The sequence below is a fragment of the Helianthus annuus genome, chromosome 17, assembly GCF_002127325.2.
Source record: "Helianthus annuus cultivar XRQ/B chromosome 17, HanXRQr2.0-SUNRISE, whole genome shotgun sequence".
NCBI lineage: Eukaryota > Viridiplantae > Streptophyta > Magnoliopsida > Asterales > Asteraceae > Helianthus > Helianthus annuus.
Window position 1 is genome coordinate 186,396,909 of NC_035449.2, and position 19,740 is coordinate 186,416,648.

Sequence of the window (19,740 nt, forward strand, 5' to 3'; positions counted from 1 at the left end):
AGGTTTCCTAGGTTAATATGCTTCAAATATGTTGAAACATCAGCAGGATGTCTTTCATTATGCCCGAGACGAATTTAAACACAAACTATGCCCCGTAGGGGTAGTTTGGTCATTTTAAAGGTTGTAAAAGAGTTTAGATGTTTAACTGAGTTACAGGTCTGATGTAAACAGTAAACATACTCAATTTAATATGTTACATCAGTAAACTAAAGCATGTATGTGAAACTTATCATTTTTAACCAAACTAGGCCCCGTAGGGGTATTTTGGTAATTTCACATAAGCCGAAAAGCTCAAAACTGAAGTCTGAGTTTATCAACCTTTGCTTACTGTTAAAATATTATAATTTGCCTCTTATATCAGTAGGTATCAACCCGGGTATGTCCAATATGATTTTAAAACATACTATGCGTTAAAAACGCTAATTAAGGCGATTAAGGCCATTTCCGGGTTCGATACTTAAATCTGATATTTTTATTTTTCTAGAAGGCTTAAAATAATTCATTTATCATATGTGATCAGTAACAAAAGGTTTGGAGTCGTTTAGATATGTAAAACTCATTTTATGGCCCGTAAGGGCAAAACCGACAATTACCGGATTAAGCCTGCGACTATGAGTTATGCTCAGCCTAAAATTGATTAAAAATCTTTAAAATTCCCAAAATAATATATTACATCAGTGGGTATTAAGTTTGATACCAAAAAGTAGGCTTAACTAGGCTATACGCTAATTACGCCGTTTTATTAACATAAAGCATTAGTTTTGCGATAATGAGCATAACTCTTAATCTACAAGTCAAACTGATGTCAAACTTTGCATACAAGTTTATATATCAGTATTTAAGGTTTCTACACTTTTACATTTTCATAAATCACGTTTTAAGGTGATAAGGGCATAATGGTCAATATATGAGCGATTAACGGAAACATGCATATTAATTGGGTAATCAACGAAACAAGTACAGAGGCTTATACTATCATGTAACCCAACCCTAATGAAGCATTAAGGTATTTCTAATTCCATCTAACTCGGGTCAGAACTGAAGTCAACGTAAAAGTCATAGTTTCGTGACTTTCGGTTCCGAACCGGTTTAAAACTGAGAGTTGTCGAGTCTGACGAGTTTATACATGTCCGTACACTTATTACCAAGTTATATTAAGTTTAAAACAGGTTACACGCATCACGTATTGCTAATCGTGCATAAAATCGTAATTTACATAACTGTTGACTTTTTCGGTCAACGTTTGACTCGACAAACGACCTATTTAGGTCTGGAATCAGTACGTGCCCTTGTAAGGGTTTAATACCCATATAATTGCCTACTTAACTGTATTTTTAAATCGAGATATGACTGAGTTATCATTAATTAAACTTGAAGTCAAACCGTAGTTACGACGGTTTGACTTTTAGCTAGATATCTAAGCTATAATTAATTAGAGAAGGATTAGCAAGCTTACTAGTGTTTAATAGACGTTTAGGAAGGCTTGTGATCTGCTTGAAAGCTCCACAATTGATCAGAATTGAGTTGAGAATGGAATGATCATAGAGTTGCAACTTATGAGGTTTATATAGTGTCCAAGGCACCATGATTCATTGACAACCAGGTCTACAACTCTCCACAACTGATATACACATGTTACTAGTGTTTAGGGGGTGCCTAGGGGTCGTCCACAAGTGAGAAGAACCGGCCAAAGTGGTGAAAATCGCGCATAACAGGCTGCTGCCCGTTCCTGGTCGCTGGCAACCTCCATACGGACCGTAAGGTCCTAACCTTGCGGTCCGTAAGCTTGACTTCAGGCTGAACATTTGTTGTTTGTTGAAGTTTTGAAAGGGCAACCACTTGTGTCGACTTTGGGACTTTATTTTGACAGTTAGGGACCTCCCAAAATGCCTTTTTACAGTCCCATACCCTACCATTTTCACTTGTTTCCTTTGAATCATTTATAAAGTACCGAAATTTAAGGGTTATCATGCTTTATCTTCGTAGAATTCCATTCTTGTGCATGAATTCAATTATTGTGGGCATTTACCGGGCTATATCAATTGTTGATAATAAGTATTAGGGTCTTGGGATTTATATGAGGTCGTTCAGAGGTAAAATTAACATGACGCCATCTTTAAATCTTACCAAAACATTTTTATTAAATCCGGGTTTACAACGCATTCACGATACGTGTCGTTATTATGTTGAACCCGAATTTTTCGAGGTGTTACAATGCTTTAAGTCGAAAGAATCACGAAAAGCCAAGAAGGGTACGTTCTCTTAAATTAAATCTACAAGTAGATTTAAACGATCAGATTAGAAAAGCACAAGAATCAGTAATCAAGAATGATACTGAAAAATTAAAAGGAATGACTAAGGAGTTAGAACAAGGAACAGATAGAATTTGGAGATTCCATAAAAAGAGAATATGGATACCTAAATTAGGAAACCTACGTCACCGTATATTAGAAGAAGCCCATAAGTCTAAATATACGATGCATCCAGGAAATGATAAAATGTACCAGGATTTAAGGAAAAATTTCTAGTGGATAGGAATGAAAAAAGATATAGCAGCTTATGTTTCTAAGTGTTTGACATGTTCACAAGTCAAAGCTGAACATCAGAAACCCTCAGGATTGCTGCAACAGTTAGAAATGCCAGTCTGGAAAGCTTTACGTTTCGGATCTGCGTAGCTCTTCTGCCTATCACGGGCAGCTTTGAGACGGTCACGAATCTGGACAATCTTGTCCGTTGTCTCGAACACTATCTCCGGTCCAGATAGTTGGACATCTCCAACTTCCGCCCAACAAACGGGCGATCTACACTTTCTACCGTATAATGCTTCAAAAGGCGCAGCCTTTATGCTGGTGTGGTAGCTATTGTTGTAGGAGAATTCGATCAATGGTAAGTTCTTATCCCAACTACCACCCAAATCGATTGCACATGCACGTAGCATATCTTCCAACGTTTGAATAGTACGCTCACTCTGACCGTCAGTCTGGGGATGATAAGCCGTACTAAAATTTAAACGCGTGCCCAAAGATTGTTGGAAACTTTTCCAAAAATGCGATGTGTATCTAGTATCTCTGTCGGAGATAATAGATACAGGTATGCCATGCAAGGCTACAATCTTATCAACGTACAGTTGGGCTAACATATCGGAGCTATAAGTCTCCTTGATGGGTAAGAAATGTGCTGACTTAGTCAGTCTATCGACTATAACCCATATCGTATCATTTCCTTTCCTTGTCTTGGGTAACTTGGTAATAAAATCCATAGTTACGCACTCCCACTTCCACTCGGGAAGTTCAGGCTGTTGTAGCAAGCCTGATGGCTTTTGATGCTCAGCTTTGACTTGCGCACAAGTCAAGCATTTGGCTACATGAGCGGCTACAGACTTTTTCAAGCCTATCCACCAATAATTTGCCTTCAGATCTTGGTACATCTTATCAGCTCCAGGATGAACAGAGTATTTGGAACTGTGGGCTTCCTGGAGGATAACATCACGAAGTCCCCCATAAATTGGAACCCATATTCGCCCATTCAATCTTAAAATTCCGTCTTTGCTAAGAGTTAACTGCTCCTCAGTTACTCCTAACTTTTCATTAGGATAGTTAGCTTCCAACACAGCTTCCTTCTGTGCAGCTATCAATCTTTCCATCAAATTATTCTTTATCTCCATGCGCTTGGCATTGATTCGGATAGGTTTCATCCTTTCCTTTCGACTCAAGGCATCAGCGACTACATTCGCCTTGCCGGGATGGTACTTGATTTCACAATCATAGTCATTCAAGGTCTCCATCCAACGGCGTTGCCTCATGTTTAATTCTTTCTGATTAAACAGATGCTGGAGGCTCTTGTGATCAGAATAGATCACAAACTTGATTCCATAAAGATAATGCCTCCACAGTTTTAGTGCGAACACAACGGCACCCAATTCCAAGTCATGGGTGGTGTAATTCTTTTCATGCACCTTTAACTGTCGTGATGCATAGGCAATAACCTTGCCCTTCTGCATAAGCACACACCCCATGCCGGTGTGTGAAGCATCGCAGTAAACTACGAATTCTTCAGTGCCTTCAGGTAATGTCAGTACAGGAGCGTTGCTCAACTTTTGCTTCAGAATCTCAAAGGACTCTTGCTGCTTAGGGCCCCAAACGAACTTTTCCTTTTTCTTGGTCAAGGAAGTTAAGGGTGCAGCAATCCTTGAGAAATTTTCAATGAAACGCCTGTAATATCCTGCCAATCCCAGGAAGCTACGAATCTCCGTAGGCGTCTTTGGCTCTTGCCAATTCATAACAGCTTCAACTTTAGCGGGATCCACTTGGATACCACGCTCACTGACCACATGTCCAAGAAATTGGACCTCTCGAAGCCAAAATTCACACTTGGAGAATTTGGCATAGAGTTTCTCGTGATGTAAAAGTTTGAGAATACATCGAAGATGTTTCTCATGATCGGCTTGGTTCTTAGAGTAAATGAGAATGTCGTCGATGAAGACGATAACGAATTTATCCAAATATGGCTTGCAAACGCGATTCATGAGATCCATGAATGCAGCCGGTGCATTAGTGAGCCCAAAAGGCATCACTAGGAACTCGTAATGACCATAACGAGTTCTAAATGCTGTTTTATGCACGTCTTCATCTCTAACCTTCAGCTGATGGTAGCCTGACCTCAAATCAATCTTCGAGAAATAACTGGCTCCTTGTAACTGATCGAACAAGTCGTCGATCCTAGGCAAAGGATATCTATTCTTGATCGTGACCTTATTAAGCTCACGATAGTCGATGCACAGACGCATCGACCCATCCTTCTTCTTGACAAACAAGATTGGCGCTCCCCAAGGAGATGAACTAGGTCTAATGAAACCTTTAGCCAGCAATTCATCTAGCTGCGTCCGCAACTCCTTCATTTTCTGTGGGTGCCAATCTGTATAGTGCTCTTGCAACAGGTGCCGCTCCGGGGATGATGTCGATCCTGAATTCGACTTGTCTATCTGGTGGTAGACCAGGTAGATCTTCAGGAAACACTTCTGGGTATTCAGAAATGACAGGGATGTCTTCTATATTTGGTTTAGGCTCATCAATAATCACTTGCGCCATGTAGATGACACACCCCTTCTTCAAACACTTGGAAGCCTTGAGCATAGTCACTTGCTCAGGTAGTCCATACTGGGTATCTCCCCGAATGGTAAGCGGTTCGCCAGACGGCGTCTTTATCACTACCTGCTTCTTGCAGCATACAATTTGGGCCTGGTTGCGAGATAACCAGTCCATACCCAGCACTATGTCAAAACCAGCCAACTTAAACGGAAGTAGAGACAGAGGAAAAGAATGGTTCTTAATGGACATAACACATCCATCTAACATAGTTGAGACGGTTTCTATGGTTCCATCTGCTAACTCTACCTCATAATTCACTTTTAAGGCTTTGACAGGTAATTTCAGCAATTTACAAAATTTATGATCTACGAAAGACTTATCTGCGCCTGAATCAAAAAGTACTCTTGCAAAGACATCATTTACAAGGAAGGTACCTGTTATGACATTATCGTCTTGCACAGCCTCTTTCGCGTCCATTTTGAAGACTCTAGCATTAGTCTTCTTAACCTCCTCAGGCTTCTTGTTGTACTTTGGGCAGTTGGTCTTGATGTGCCCCTTTTCATTGCAACGGTAGCACGTTGCGTCTTTCATCTTTTTGCAATCCAGGGTTTTGTGATCCGTGGACTTGCAAATTCCACAAGCAAAGGGTTTTGACTGAGTCTGAGAGTTTGACTCCAGTCTGCACTTTCCATAGTGCTGCTTCTTGCAAATTTTACACTTGGGCTTTTCACCAGAATTATGCCCATCCTTCCTCGACTCTGACCCTTTCTTGTTGTCACCGCTCCCACGGTGCTTCTTGTTCGACTTCCGCGAACCATCGTCTTCATGCTTCCTTTTCTCAGCCTCCTTATTCCTCAGCGATCTCTGCCTGACCGCATCCAGAGTGAGGGATAAGGAAATGTCAGCTACAGACCTGAGGTAGCTGGCCGAGAAGCTTTTACGCTTGCCTTGATTTCCGGGGCTAAACCTCCGATAAAGCGAGCGATTCTTTTTGGCTCCGGGGTTACCAGGTAAGGAACCAACCGGGACAGCGTATTGAAGCTTGTCAGGTAAGCTTGACAGTCTAGGTTCGTCATCACCAACGATAGAAAGTCAGATTCTAGCTTCTCCACCTCATGTTGAGGGCAGTAGTTATCCTTGATTAGGGCGACAAATTGATCCCACGACATATTATACAATGGGATTTTTCCGGTGGCCTCAATCAGAGATCTCCACCATGCTAACGCTTCACCCTTGAAGGATTGTGACACGAACTTAACTACATCCCTTTCAGCGCACCCGCTGATATCTACCACCGTGTCCATCTCGTCCAGCCAAGTCATACAGTCGACGGCCCCCTTTTCCCCAGTAAAATCCCTGGGCTTGCAAGACACGAAGTACTTATAGGTGCAACCCTTGTTACGAGGTTCTTGATGCAGTACTAATTGTTGAGATGGGACACTTTGATGGTTGGTGGACTGACGGTCATCACCATCTTTCTTGGGTCCATTCTTTTTGGGAGGAGGCTTGCTATGAGCCTCAGAATGTGTCTTGGGCTTTGAATGTGGTGCAGAGTGGGTCCTACTTCGAGTACCACTGTATTCCTCATATTGCCTTTCCAAAGCCTGTGTAACAGCGCCGTCTATGATCGCTTTTAATTCAGCACCCGTTAACGTAATCTGGCCGTTCTCATTTTGCTCCACTGGATGGCTATTTATTTCATTTGAGTCAGCCATTTGGATTGAACTGTTGCAGAAACAAGGACAATATTTTATTCGGGAGTTTTTAAGGAATTACCCCTTAGGGTAACTCGTTAACCATGGTAATCAGAGACCATATTTGGTTAACTTATTAATCGTATTAATTTAGGATTTCAATTAAAATTTATCCTAATTATAAACAATAACAATATATATTAGCACATAAGGCTTAGTCACATGGACAATTTGAATTATAAGCTATGATTTCAGAGAATCAAGACTTTTAAGGTTTGAACCAAGTTCTTTACCCTCATCAGACAGGGAGTCATAGCTACCTCTGCCTTATGGCTCATATGGAAGTGAGCTGGGCCCGTAGGCATCATATTACCACGTATGGTCAAATATGACCATCTTAATTGATGATCTCAACCCATGACTCAGAGATCATATAATTGGGTTTGGAATCTTCTAAAGAATCCTTATACATATAAGAATGACATGTGATTTTTAACGAATCACTTCTGCCAGGAGTGTTAACATGTTTTAAGATGTTAACAGGGATTTGAATCTTTTAAACAGGTCTTACCATCTTGGCCCGGGCTTATATTTGACACGAGGCTAGGTTTCACACTTTAAGACTCTTAATTAAATAATTACATAGGCAGATTAATTTAAAAGGAATGATCTTTGATTCATTTATTTCATATGTACTAGTTATGCATATAATAGCAACATGAAATTTATAAAACAATTATTCATTACTTTACTACGATATTACATGCTGCCCTAAACGGGTCTTTCCAAATAGCAACTTACCCACGCAGGGGTTTAAACAAGTACTTACCCTCGCAGGGGTTTAATAACACACGTACCCACGCAGGGGCTTAATAACAAAACATACCCACGCAGGGGCTTTAACAATATAATAGTCCACGCAGGGACTTACACAAATAAAATACCCTCGCAGGGGTTTATTAACAAAACATACCCACGCAGGGGTTTATACTACAAGACTGGCCCACGCAGGGGCTCAACAATACTTGGAAGGATTCAGTGGTCCTTCTTGCTCTTTCCTTTGATCAAGCTTGTCAATCCTTGGAAGAATGTTTGTCGCTCCCTTCGCTCCCTGTGAAATTCTCGCTCTACATAGTCCAACCTTTGCAGAATTTCTTCACGCTCAGGCGGAGAGAACCTTGGTGGTTGCGATTGTGTCCGTATAATAGGTCTTGCAGGTATCTGGTACCCATGAGTTGGGTACCCTACTCCCCATGGATCTCCATAGGGTCCTTGGGTGTTATAGTTAGCCGCTACCACGTACGGATCGGCTTCGGTGTAATTGTAGTTGGTGTGTACTGGCTGCTCAAACGGGTTGTATGCCATGGAACCCGTGTATGCCGGAATTGGGTTATCAAAACCCATAGGCGGTGGTTGTGGTGCAACTGGGTGTGAAGGCCCACCCATTTGTGGATCTTCTTGATGTGGCGGGTAGTGGCTGCCACTTGATTGGAGCGGAGAACTAAAATGAAAGTCTCCTGTTCGTACTGATATGCGCGCTCCGGTTCTCCTACGCCTTGGTGGTTGCGGGGGTGCCGGTTGAACTGGTGGTGGAGGAGGTGGTGGCGTGACTGCCACGAACCTTGGATCCTCGGAGGGATCTTGTTGCTGTTGTTGCTGCTGCTGAGGTGACGCATGGCGAGGAGGCGTAAAGTACCATTCGTGCCTGGTAAACATAGCTTGAAAGCTATCTGGACCAACATAGGGTGATCCGTGGAAGGAAGACCCATCCGAGATCTCTATCGGGTGGTTTGGTGTGCCACTGGCAGGCTCGACAGGGTCCGTATCCTCGTCCATGTCGTCCGCATGATCTCCAGAGAAATGATCTTCTGGACCTAATGGGTTAAAATTCCCTGGTTCTTGCAGGAAGTTTGCCGGGTTAAACCGGCCCCTAAAAACTGGTGTAGGGTCACCGAAGGAGTTGTGCGATAAGGATCGCTGTAATGGTATGTATGAAGGTTGAGGGTTGTTGGGCTCATAATCTGGTTGTGGCCCATAAGGGTTAGGAGGTGTTGAACTGTGTGAGACCGACCGTCTAGCCGGTTCAAAGAGGTTCCTCCGGTTCTGCTGGGGATCGTCACTCTCCGTGGTAGATGGAGCTCGTGCGTTCGAAGGTCCAGCTTCATTATTATTGGGGGCGGTGATTGGCCCCTTGCCTCTTCCTCTTCTCCTGAAGAATCTTGGCGGCATTTTGTTAATTCCTGTCAATATGGCAAGAGATAACAAAACAAAACATAGGCAAAATAAAGGATAATACAAATAAAGTGGGATTTGTCCTATGTTGTAGGTCTAGACTCGAAGTTTAGAATTGTGCAATTGTGTAACTGGGATTAAACACAAAAGGCTAGTGTTTATTTTACCCAGTGTTGGCTCTGATACCAACCTGTCACACCCCGATTTCCACGTGTCACCGGTGGGCCCGGTGGGGGAGTATCGTGACGTGGTTGGCAACGTAATAGTCAAACAACACAACATAATAATGCACAGCGGAAGCAAATTAAAATATGATACAACCGAATTTATTTATTGTAATCAAAGTCACAATATCCGGATATTTATCCACAGTAGGATCGAAACAAAATTATATCTATGGTTCAACAGACTTCAGGCATCTTAAGTTTGCGAGACTTCTACTGATGCTTAGGAGAAATCCCAGCCCATTTCGCTTAGTACCTGCATTTAATCTTTTTGGGAAAATACGTCAGTTTACACTGGTAAATACAATCAACTGACTCATTTTGTAAAATGATTTAAAATTGGTTTGGATGCACGTGGCATAAACATTTTGTTTAACTTGGGAGAATTATTTAATATTATAATCCTGTGAACGAATTACATGTTACTTATGCGTTCAGTAGCCCGAATCTTGTCCGGGTTAAAGATCAATAGACACACCACATCATAGAGTTATACACGGACGGTGTATGCCTACACCACGTGCTCAGGTCGTGGCCATCTCGTAAGATGATGCCAAGGATATCCGGGACATGGTCATTAACCCCCCAAAGGCTGTAAAGTAAACAAGACTGTTTAAACGAGCCGATCAAATTATTCAACTACCCACTTTAACGGTGGAGATTTGATGCCCGATCAAGCGGTATGCTATATACCGTAACCCAAGCCCGTATAGGGAAAATAAGTTAAAAGTATTTACCTGATGCAAGTATTAATCACAATAAGCAAAATGCACGTAGCTTTTACTGGTTCTCCTAATCTGGAACGAAGGTTTATAATAATCTATTAGAATTGCTAACGGGTCTTTTATTAAGCTTAAGCTTAGACCGGCTAGTTTCAAGATACGGTTCGTACGCACGATTAAGCGAAGACCGGACAGAATGTGATTCAGACCCGACAAGTTTGAAGACTTGTTTAATATGGGTTTATTATTCACATTCTGGATTTTGAGATAAAACCGTTAAGGTTTGACCCGTTTCGGCCAATTTATGTAAACTTGTTACATAAACCGAACCGAACGCGAAATAAGCGTAACGGGTATCCGTAAGAGTCATATACAGGTTTCCTAGGTTAATATGCTTCAAATATGTTGTAACATCAGTAGGATGTCTTTCATTATGCCCGAGACGAATTTAAACACAAACTATGCCCCGTAGGGGTAGTTTGGTCATTTTAAAGGTTGTAAAAGAGTTTAGATGTTTAACTGAGTTACAGGTCTGATGTAAACAGTAAACATACTCAATTTAATATGTTACATCAGTAAACTAAAGCATGTATGTGAAACTTATCATTTTTAACCAAACTAGGCCCCGTAGGGGTATTTTGGTAATTTCACATAAGCCGAAAAGCTCAAAACTGAAGTCTGAGTTTATCAACCTTTGCTTACTGTTAAAATATTATAATTTGCCTCTTATATCAGTAGGTATCAACCCGGGTATGTCCAATATGATTTTAAAACATACTATGCGTTAAAAACGCTAATTAAGGCGATTAAGGCCATTTCCGGGTTCGATACTTAAATCTGATATTTTTATTTTTCCAGAAGGCTTAAAATAATTCATTTATCATATGTGATCAGTAGCAAAAGGTTTGGAGTCGTTTAGATATGTAAAACTCATTTTATGGCCCGTAAGGGCAAAACCGACAATTACCGGATTAAGCCTGCGACTATGAGTTATGCTCAGCCTAAAATTGATTAAAAATCTTTAAAATTCCCAAAATAATATATTACATCAGTGGGTATTAAGTTTGATACCAAAAAGTAGGCTTAACTAGGCTATACGCTAATTACGCCGTTTTATTAACATAAAGCATTAGTTTTGCGATAATGAGCATAACTCTTAATCTACAAGTCAAACTGATGTCAAACTTTGCATACAAGTTTATATATCAGTATTTAAGGTTTCTACACTTTTACATTTTCATAAATCACGTTTTAAGGTGATAAGGGCATAATGGTCAACATATGAGCGATTAACGGAAACATGCATATTAATTGGGTAATCAACGAAACAAGTACAGAGGCTTATACTATCATGTAACCCAACCCTAATGAAGCATTAAGGCATTTCTAATTCCATCTAACTCGGGTCAGAACTGAAGTCAACGTAAAAGTCATAGTTTCGTGACTTTCGGTTCCGAACCGGTTTAAAACTGAGAGTTGTCGAGTCTGGCGAGTTTATACATGTCCGTACACTTATTACCAAGTTATATTAAGTTTAAAACAGGTTACACGCATCACGTATTGCTAATCGTGCATAAAATTGTAATTTACATAACTGTTGACTTTTTCGGTCAACGTTTGACTCGACAAACGACCTATTTAGGTCTGGAATCAGTACGTGCCCTTATAAGGGTTTAATACCCATATAATTGCCTACTTAACTGTATTTTTAAATCGAGATATGACTGAGTTATCATTAATTAAACTTGAAGTCAAACCGTAGTTACGACGGTTTGACTTTTAGCTAGATATCTAAGCTATAATTAATTAGAGAAGGATTAGCAAGCTTACTAGTGTTTAATAGACGTTTAGGAAGGCTTGTGATCTGCTTGAAAGCTCCACAATTGATCAGAATTGAGTTGAGAATGGAATGATCATAGAGTTGCAACTTATGAGGTTTATATAGTGTCCAAGGCACCATGATTCATTGACAACCAGGTCTACAACTCTCCACAACTGATATACACATGTTACTAGTGTTTAGGGGGTGCCTAGGGGTCGTCCACAAGTGAGAAGAACCGGCCAAAGTGGTGAAAATCGCGCATAACAGGCTGCTGCCCGTTCCTGGTCGCTGGCAACCTCCATACGGACCGTAAGGTCCTAACCTTGCGGTCCGTAAGCTTGACTTCAGGCTGAACATTTGTTGTTTGTTGAAGTTTTGAAAGGGCAACCACTTGTGTCGACTTTGGGACTTTATTTTGACAGTTAGGGACCTCCCAAAATGCCTTTTTACAGTCCCATACCCTACCATTTTCACTTGTTTCCTTTGAATCATTTATAAAGTACCGAAATTTAAGGGTTATCATGCTTTATCTTCGTAGAATTCCATTCTTGTGCATGAATTCAATTATTGTGGGCATTTACCGGGCTATATCAATTGTTGATAATAAGTATTAGGGTCTTGGGATTTATATGAGGTCGTTCAGAGGTAAAATTAACATGACGCCATCTTTAAATCTTACCAAAACATTTTTATTAAATCCGGGTTTACAACGCATTCACGATACGTGTCGTTATTATGTTGAACCCGAATTTTTCGAGGTGTTACAATGCTTTAAGTCGAAAGAATCACGAAAAGCCAAGAAGGGTACGTTCTCTTAAATTAAATCTACAAGTAGATTTAAATGATCAGATTAGAAAAGCACAAGAATCAGTAATCAAGAATGATACTGAAAAATTAAAAGGAATGACTAAGGAGTTAGAACAAGGAACAGATAGAATTTGGAGATTCCATAAAAAGAGAATATGGATACCTAAATTAGGAAACCTACGTCACCGTATATTAGAAGAAGCCCATAAGTCTAAATATACGATGCATCCAGGAAATGATAAAATGTACCAGGATTTAAGGAAAAATTTCTAGTGGATAGGAATGAAAAAAGATATAGCAGCTTATGTTTCTAAGTGTTTGACATGTTCACAAGTCAAAGCTGAACATCAGAAACCCTCAGGATTGCTGCAACAGTTAGAAATGCCAGTCTGGAAATGGGAATTGATAACAATGGATTTTGTTACCAAATTACCCAAGACAAGAAAAGGTAATGATACAATCTGGGTGATTGTAGACAGGCTAACTAAGTCAGCTCATTTCCTACCAATGAAGGAAACTTGTAGCATGGAACAATTAGCCAAATTGTATGTAAATGAAATTGTTTCAATACATGGAATACCTTTATCAATTGTTTCTGATAGGATAGCCGTTTTACCTCTCATTTTTGGACAAGTTTCCAAAAAGCAATGGGAACCAAGTTGAATCTAAGCACAGCCTATCATCCTCAAACGGACGGACAAAGCGAAAGAACAATTCAGACAATGGAGGACATGCTTAAAGCTTGTGTAATTGATTTCGGAGGTAATTGGGACGATCACTTACCTTTAATAGAATTTTCTTATAATAACAGTTATCACACAAGTATCAATGCTGCACCATTCGAAGCACTTTATGGACGAAAGTGCCGAACCCCAGTCTGTTGGGCAGAAATTAGGGAAAAGCAACTATCTGGACCTGAAATAGTACAAGAAACAACCGATAAAATTATTCAAGTCAAGGAATGACTGAAGGCAGCACGTGATCGACAGAAGAGCTACGCTGATAACAGACGTAAGCCGTTAGAATTCCAGGTAGGTGATAAGGTATTGTTAAAAGTCTCTCCTTGGAAAGGAGTGGTGAGATTCATCAAACGAGGAAAGCTAAGTCCCAGGTATGTTGGATCTTTTAAAATTATTAGAAGAATAGGACTTGTAGCCTATCAGCTACAACTGCCAGAGGAAATGGCAGGAATACATGATGTATTTCATGTATCTAATCTCAAGAAATGTTTAGCCGACGAATCGTTGATAGTACCCCTTAAGGATATAGAGGTAAATGAACAACTCAAATTTGTATAAAGGCCTTTACAAATTGAAGATAGGAAAATCAAGAATCTTAAGCATAAGAGATTAGTTCTGGTCAAAGTGAAGTGGGACTCCAAAAGAGGACCTGAGTACACATGGGAGCTTGAATCAGAAATGCAAAGGAAATATCCACACCTATTCCAGTAGACCTCGAGGACGAGCTCTAAAACAAGGTAGGGAGGATATAACAACTCTAACGTAAACCGATACCCCCAAATAATTTCCGACACCATATTATATTTTAAAATGTCTCAATATGTCTTTAAATACACCTCGTATGTGAAAACCGAGCCCAAAATACAATATAGCATTTAAAAATAATTAAAAAAACAAGAAAAATTAAGTTGAGGCGGGCCGCGTAGAACCCACCTCAATCCTTACGCGGGCGGTATAAGGGTTGGAACCTGATTTCGTTGATTTCTTAAGTTTAGGCAGGCCGCGTAAGCCTTAGTTTACACTTACACGGGCTGCGTGAGACCAAGAACACGGCAACACCCCAGGCCGACACGTGTCCTCCTCGTGGCGGACCTACCTGATGACCCGGACAAGCTAGTCCGTTGACTAGCTTTGACGCGGGCCACGTAAGCCCTCGGCTTATGTTAAGCGGGCCGCGAGAGACCTAGGTTCAGCAACTATATAAGCAGGCCATTGGGTTTCATTTGGAATTCGCTCACGAATCATTTCTCAATCTCAAATTCTGATATTAGGCATAATACGCGGGTGTTATACCCCCTAAATAGCGAGGTTCTGCTACGATGTAAGTATCATAACCCCTAGAGACGTATTAGATACTCTGCCTGATTGATCCAGGGTTACGTAACGGCTGTCGTGGTTCTGCCTGACGTAGTCGTTGGAATGCCGTCTCGGGGAGGGTATTACTAATGTTAAAATGAGTTATTATACTAACACGCGTGCATTTGTGTAATTATAGATTATTCCTAGGAAATCCTTACTGAAAACCCTAAAACAGCAATGTGAGTAATCTCCTTTTTGTTAACAGTTTTTACAAAACCTTAAATATTTTACAATGCAATTTAGCAGTGATTTTGAGTATTTGTAATTCTTCAATTACTGCCGGTATTATGGGGTTTTGTATACATTACTTGATAACCTTCACAATTGGACAACGAGTTAGCCAATGTGTGATATGACCATAGCCACAGATACGGTCGAGTGGCAAGTACTGAATGCGTAATTGTGTAGATGTAAACATTGTAATCACTCTCAATACTGTTTAAATTGATAACGTTTTCTTGATTAAACTTGGATTCACTCACCAGTATTTTCCACTGACAAATGTTTTTAAAACACGTTTCAGGTAACACAATGTGAAAGCCAAATAGAAGCCAGCTGGACAACACTGAAGGCTTGGAAAAGTGGCTATAAAAGTTACCTAAATAAAGAGGGCATTTTAAATTCAATAAAATGGGATTCATCCCTATCAATCAGTTTGTAATGAAAACTTGGGTTTTATCCCAATGAATTTATTTATATAAAATGTGGTGTTTTACTCTGATAAAATAATTTCCTAACTACGGTCCTGATGTAAATTTCGCTGCCAAATTAATAAACACCGATACCACCAATACTGAGTTCACGGCCACCCGTTCCCAGGCAATTAGGGGGACGGGGGTTGTGACATTCAGGTTTTTGTGTTTTCGAGATTCATGTTAAGGAGTTGATTCGGGATCTCAGGTTTTGTGAACAAGTGTCAATTAGCGTGACGGTTCATCGTTCCATCATGTGAAGCTTAAGTTTTTCGTCAAAATGTATGGTTTCATGAACACCCTATGGTTTGTTTAATTGTTTTAGTGAATCACAATTGTATCAGTTACCGTATTTTAATCGGTTTAAAATATGGTACATGTTTCCGCCACAAATTAAAATAAAATAATATAATATAAAATAAGATTTTATTTAAAATTAAAATTGTACACTGATGATTCCCAAAAAACCGATACATAACCAACTCACTATAACATTCAAAATCGCTTAATCAAAACCGTCATAACCGATCAATTATGGTTATCCAATAACCTACATCTCAGTTGTAAGTTAATTTTGGGCCAAAACTGACCCAAACCAACCTATACACACCCCCACTAAAAACGTAATACATATGATATTCTACATAAATACAACTTGCTAATGATCTCTAGATTAAGTGATGGAAGGCTTGCACTTCGCTTGGGAGATACAGGTTCAATTCCCACTTGGTACAGAGTGAGGCACTGGTGGGCAATGATAGGAGACCAAGGAAAACATGGGTTCGATCCTTGAGCCAAACGCGTTTTACCGATAATTTCACCGTTGTGTCTATGGGCGTGTGAGTTGCTGAGTTTTCCCTGGAATTGGTGGTAGACTCGGGTTACTCTCGGAGTACTCCGTTTCGTCCAATGGGTGCCCCGAAAATGCTCAGGATTGGTTCTGTTGGCCGTTAGAGAAAACAACTTGCGCATATTTTCGTTGGCCCAAAAAAAAAGTTGTGCATTTATGTTGTGCCAGTTTTAGAGCTTTAATACATGATCATCTTTAGTTTAGGGAGCAGAAAGGTAATAAATCGTGAAAATGAGGGACCAGAAAGGTAATATATCCATTTATAAAAACCCGCGATAAAACCGTTTCATTCCATTTGCAATAATTTTATGGAGGCCCTGTGACCGACCATACTCTTCAGTCTTCACTCTTCAGCGTAAAAAACCCTAGAGGTAAACTCTTTCCAAGTTTTCTTATATTAATCTCAAAATCAAGAACTCTAGATGCATTTTGCTTGAGGAATTTTATAGAATCCAACTTATATCCTTCGATTTGAGTAGTTGCATGTCATTATTTTATCAAAATTTTATCTTCAATATACCACATTCTATATCTGCTTCAACTGCAAGACTCTGTGTTGAGTGACCGAAGTGAGAAGTAGGGTATGATATGCTGATATTTTGATCTGACGGTGGTCGGTAGCAGCAATAGTTGTTTAACAACTATATGTCTATATGTGATTAGACTGCGGGGTGTGGGGGCCTTGGGTTCACATGTGGTGGAGGTGGGCTCCACATGGTGTTGCTTGGCTGGGTGTGGCGTTTTTTGGGTGTGGGGTGGCGTGGCTTTTTTGGGGTCAAACATGCCCAGTCAGTCCCAGCCATCGATGTCATCTCCCCTGCCCCACGCCAGGCTTCATAGCTACGCCAGCGGGCAACGCCGCAATCCACGCTGACCCGAGCTTCCCTCGTCCCAACCCACGCCTCACACCCCACCTCGAAAACTCCTTAATGAAGGGAAGGGGCTTTTATTGAAGGAGGGGCAAAATAGGAAAAAAATATATGAATTTTCAAACATTTTTATATTCTTCACATGTTATTATTTCTATATTATTCGTAGTGTTGCACATGTGTAATACTAATTTTTATTTTTATTTTCAAAAAAGAATTTTATTTTTGTATTTTAAAAATGCTACATTTACAACCAAAAAATGTTAAAAAAATAAAAAATAAAAATTTGGGTGTTTTCTAAGTTTTTTAAGGAGTTTTCGAGTTCTCACAATAAAAGGAGTTTTCGCTTGAACCCTCCCCTATGTGATTAACTCTTTATAATTAGATTGAACATCTTATATTTCCAATCTCACAAGGCTCTTGGTGTCATGCAGCAATGTCTGGTGTGATGAGTAACAATTCTACGATGGAAGTTCAAGATTTACCTTTGGAAACGACGAGCAGCAGCCTTCCTCCAAATATAATACAAACAATTCTTACTCTTATGCCAATGAGAGATGCATTCAGGACAAGTATTCTATCTCACAATTGGCGGAATCAGTGTTTAAACATTCCCAAACTCACGTTCGATGATGCAGTGTTTCAGGGACCGAGTTGTAAAAACGGATCAATGAGATGGAAACTCTTATACATTGTTTACCCGATCTTGTTGCTACACCAAGGCCCGATACTTGAATTCTCTCTTTGTATCTCTCAACTAATTAGCTGTTGCGAGATTGACCAGATAATACTTCACCTATCAAGGATTGCTACCTTGAAGAAACTTACTCTTTGCATCGAGTCAGGTGATGATCATAAGCTACTGCCGGCTTTCTTCAACTTGCAAAAATTGACGGTTCTTAAACTCCAAAAATGTGTGTTTCAACCTCCAGTAACCTTTAAAGGATTTAGTAGGCTGGTTCGCTTATCCTTTAACAATGTTAGCATAACCGCGGAAGTCTTTCTGCGGTTTATCTCCAATTGCCCGAAGCTTAAGGACTTCACTCTGGTATGATCCACATAAGTCATATTTTCTTCTTTATTCTGCTACTTAAATCTGGATTTGTTATATTTGGCGCAGATTGGAGATGAAAAACATCTTATGGGACGTTGGAATTCCGACTTTGTTGAGTTATTTGAGTGTTTACCTTTGGTTGAGCGTCTGTGTATGAGTTGGTACCCCATTAAGGTGATACATAATTTATCAAACATGGTCATAATTTGGTCAAAGATAGTCATAATTGATCAAACAGGGGTCAATCATATCATTTAGTTTTAATTTTTTTTTTTGGGGATAAAGTGCTTTGCTACAGGAGTTATGCCACACAAACTACCGACATCGCTCGTCCACATGAAATATCTTCATTTAAAAGGACTGTTCTTTGCGAGAGCAATCGACTTACGTTCCACTCTTCTTTTGGTTACAAGCTCTCCAAACATAGACACAATTATATTGAAGGTATGTATAACAGTGTAGATCTTGGAAAATAATAATCCCATCTTTCTGAAATTGGCCGATAATAATCCCAAGTCAGTTATTAGCCAATAATAATCCTACCTCGTCCAATTTTTTTTTGTAAAATAGTCCGCCGTTAAAATAGCTTAACGGAGTTAAGTGTTTTTCCGAATTACAAACCGATGTTTTAGGGCTTTTGATCAGAACGAGGATACGAGTCGATTGATGTAAAACTTACCTCGAAATACTGCCCCCAACCCACGAAAACGGTGCTTCAATTTGGGTGTTTTAACTTCCAATTAACAAAATTCAAGTCATTTCGAACACAATTTCGAGGTAAGTTTTACATCAATCGACTCGTATCCTCGTTCTGGTCAAAAGCCCTAAAATATCGGTTTGTAATTCGGAAAAACACTTAACTCTGTTAAGCTTATTTTAACGGCAGACTATTTTACAAAAAAATTGGACGAGGTCGGATTATTATTGACCAATAACTGACTTGGGATTATTATCGGCCAATTTCAGAAAGATGGGATTATTATTTTCCAATTTGCCTAGTTTATAAAAATTCTATTTAACGAAATGCATTTTGCTTATTAACATTTAACAGATGCAATATAACCCAAATGAAGCTGTGTCACAAACTGCGATGAACCTTATTGATCAGCAAGGCTGCTTGAATGTTATCTTGGATCATCTGCGTGTACTAACGATATCAAACTTCGCCAGCATGAAGACTGGAATGGATTTTGTGAAGCTTGTTTTGGCTAAGTCGCCGATGCTCAAGATAGTAGATATAGTGATCGACAAACGGGTTGATATTAATGGTGAGGTAAAAATGCTAAAAGAATTGGTACAATATCCACGGGCATCGACTAAAGCAGAAATTAGGTTCCAGCGCCCATAACTTTCGGGTTTATCATGTTGATTTCCTTGCCTTGACTTTGTTTCTTGATGTCGTAGTATACGGTTGCTTATGATTCTAGAGATGATCTTGTGATGACTGGGTTTTGTAAAATGTTTGAACATCACATTTTGGTTTAGTACCCTAAATACATGGTTTGTTTTTCATCTTGCAGTATTGTGAGTTGGATTTAACTCTGCTTTTGAATGTAATGAATTATGAATTGGGCTGAGTTGATGAGTA

At 39.8% G+C, this 19,740-nt stretch overlaps 1 protein-coding gene across 1 annotated transcript; it reads left to right on the plus strand.

The window, feature by feature from the left end:
* The first annotated feature begins 16,538 nt into the window (after positions 1-16,538).
* On the plus strand, positions 16,539-19,671 carry LOC110921796 (F-box/FBD/LRR-repeat protein At1g13570-like). Its single transcript, XM_035986431.1, has 5 exons — positions 16,539-16,600; positions 17,533-18,146; positions 18,219-18,326; positions 18,438-18,596; positions 19,204-19,671. The coding sequence occupies exons 2-5, from the start codon at positions 17,535-17,537 to the stop codon at positions 19,498-19,500; spliced, it is 1,176 nt and encodes a 391-aa protein (XP_035842324.1). The 5' UTR covers positions 16,539-16,600; positions 17,533-17,534; the 3' UTR covers positions 19,501-19,671.
* Positions 19,672-19,740: the final 69 nt, after the last annotated feature.

Coding starts and splice junctions, on each gene's coding strand:
- LOC110921796 (XM_035986431.1), top strand. CDS start 17,535: ATGTCTGGTGTGATGAGTAACAATTCTACGATGGAAGTTCAAGATTTA. Junction 18,147..18,218: donor AGCTTAAGGACTTCACTCTG/GTATGATCCACA, acceptor TATTTGGCGCAG/ATTGGAGATGAAAAACATCT. Junction 18,327..18,437: donor TGAGTTGGTACCCCATTAAG/GTGATACATAAT, acceptor TTGGGGATAAAG/TGCTTTGCTACAGGAGTTAT.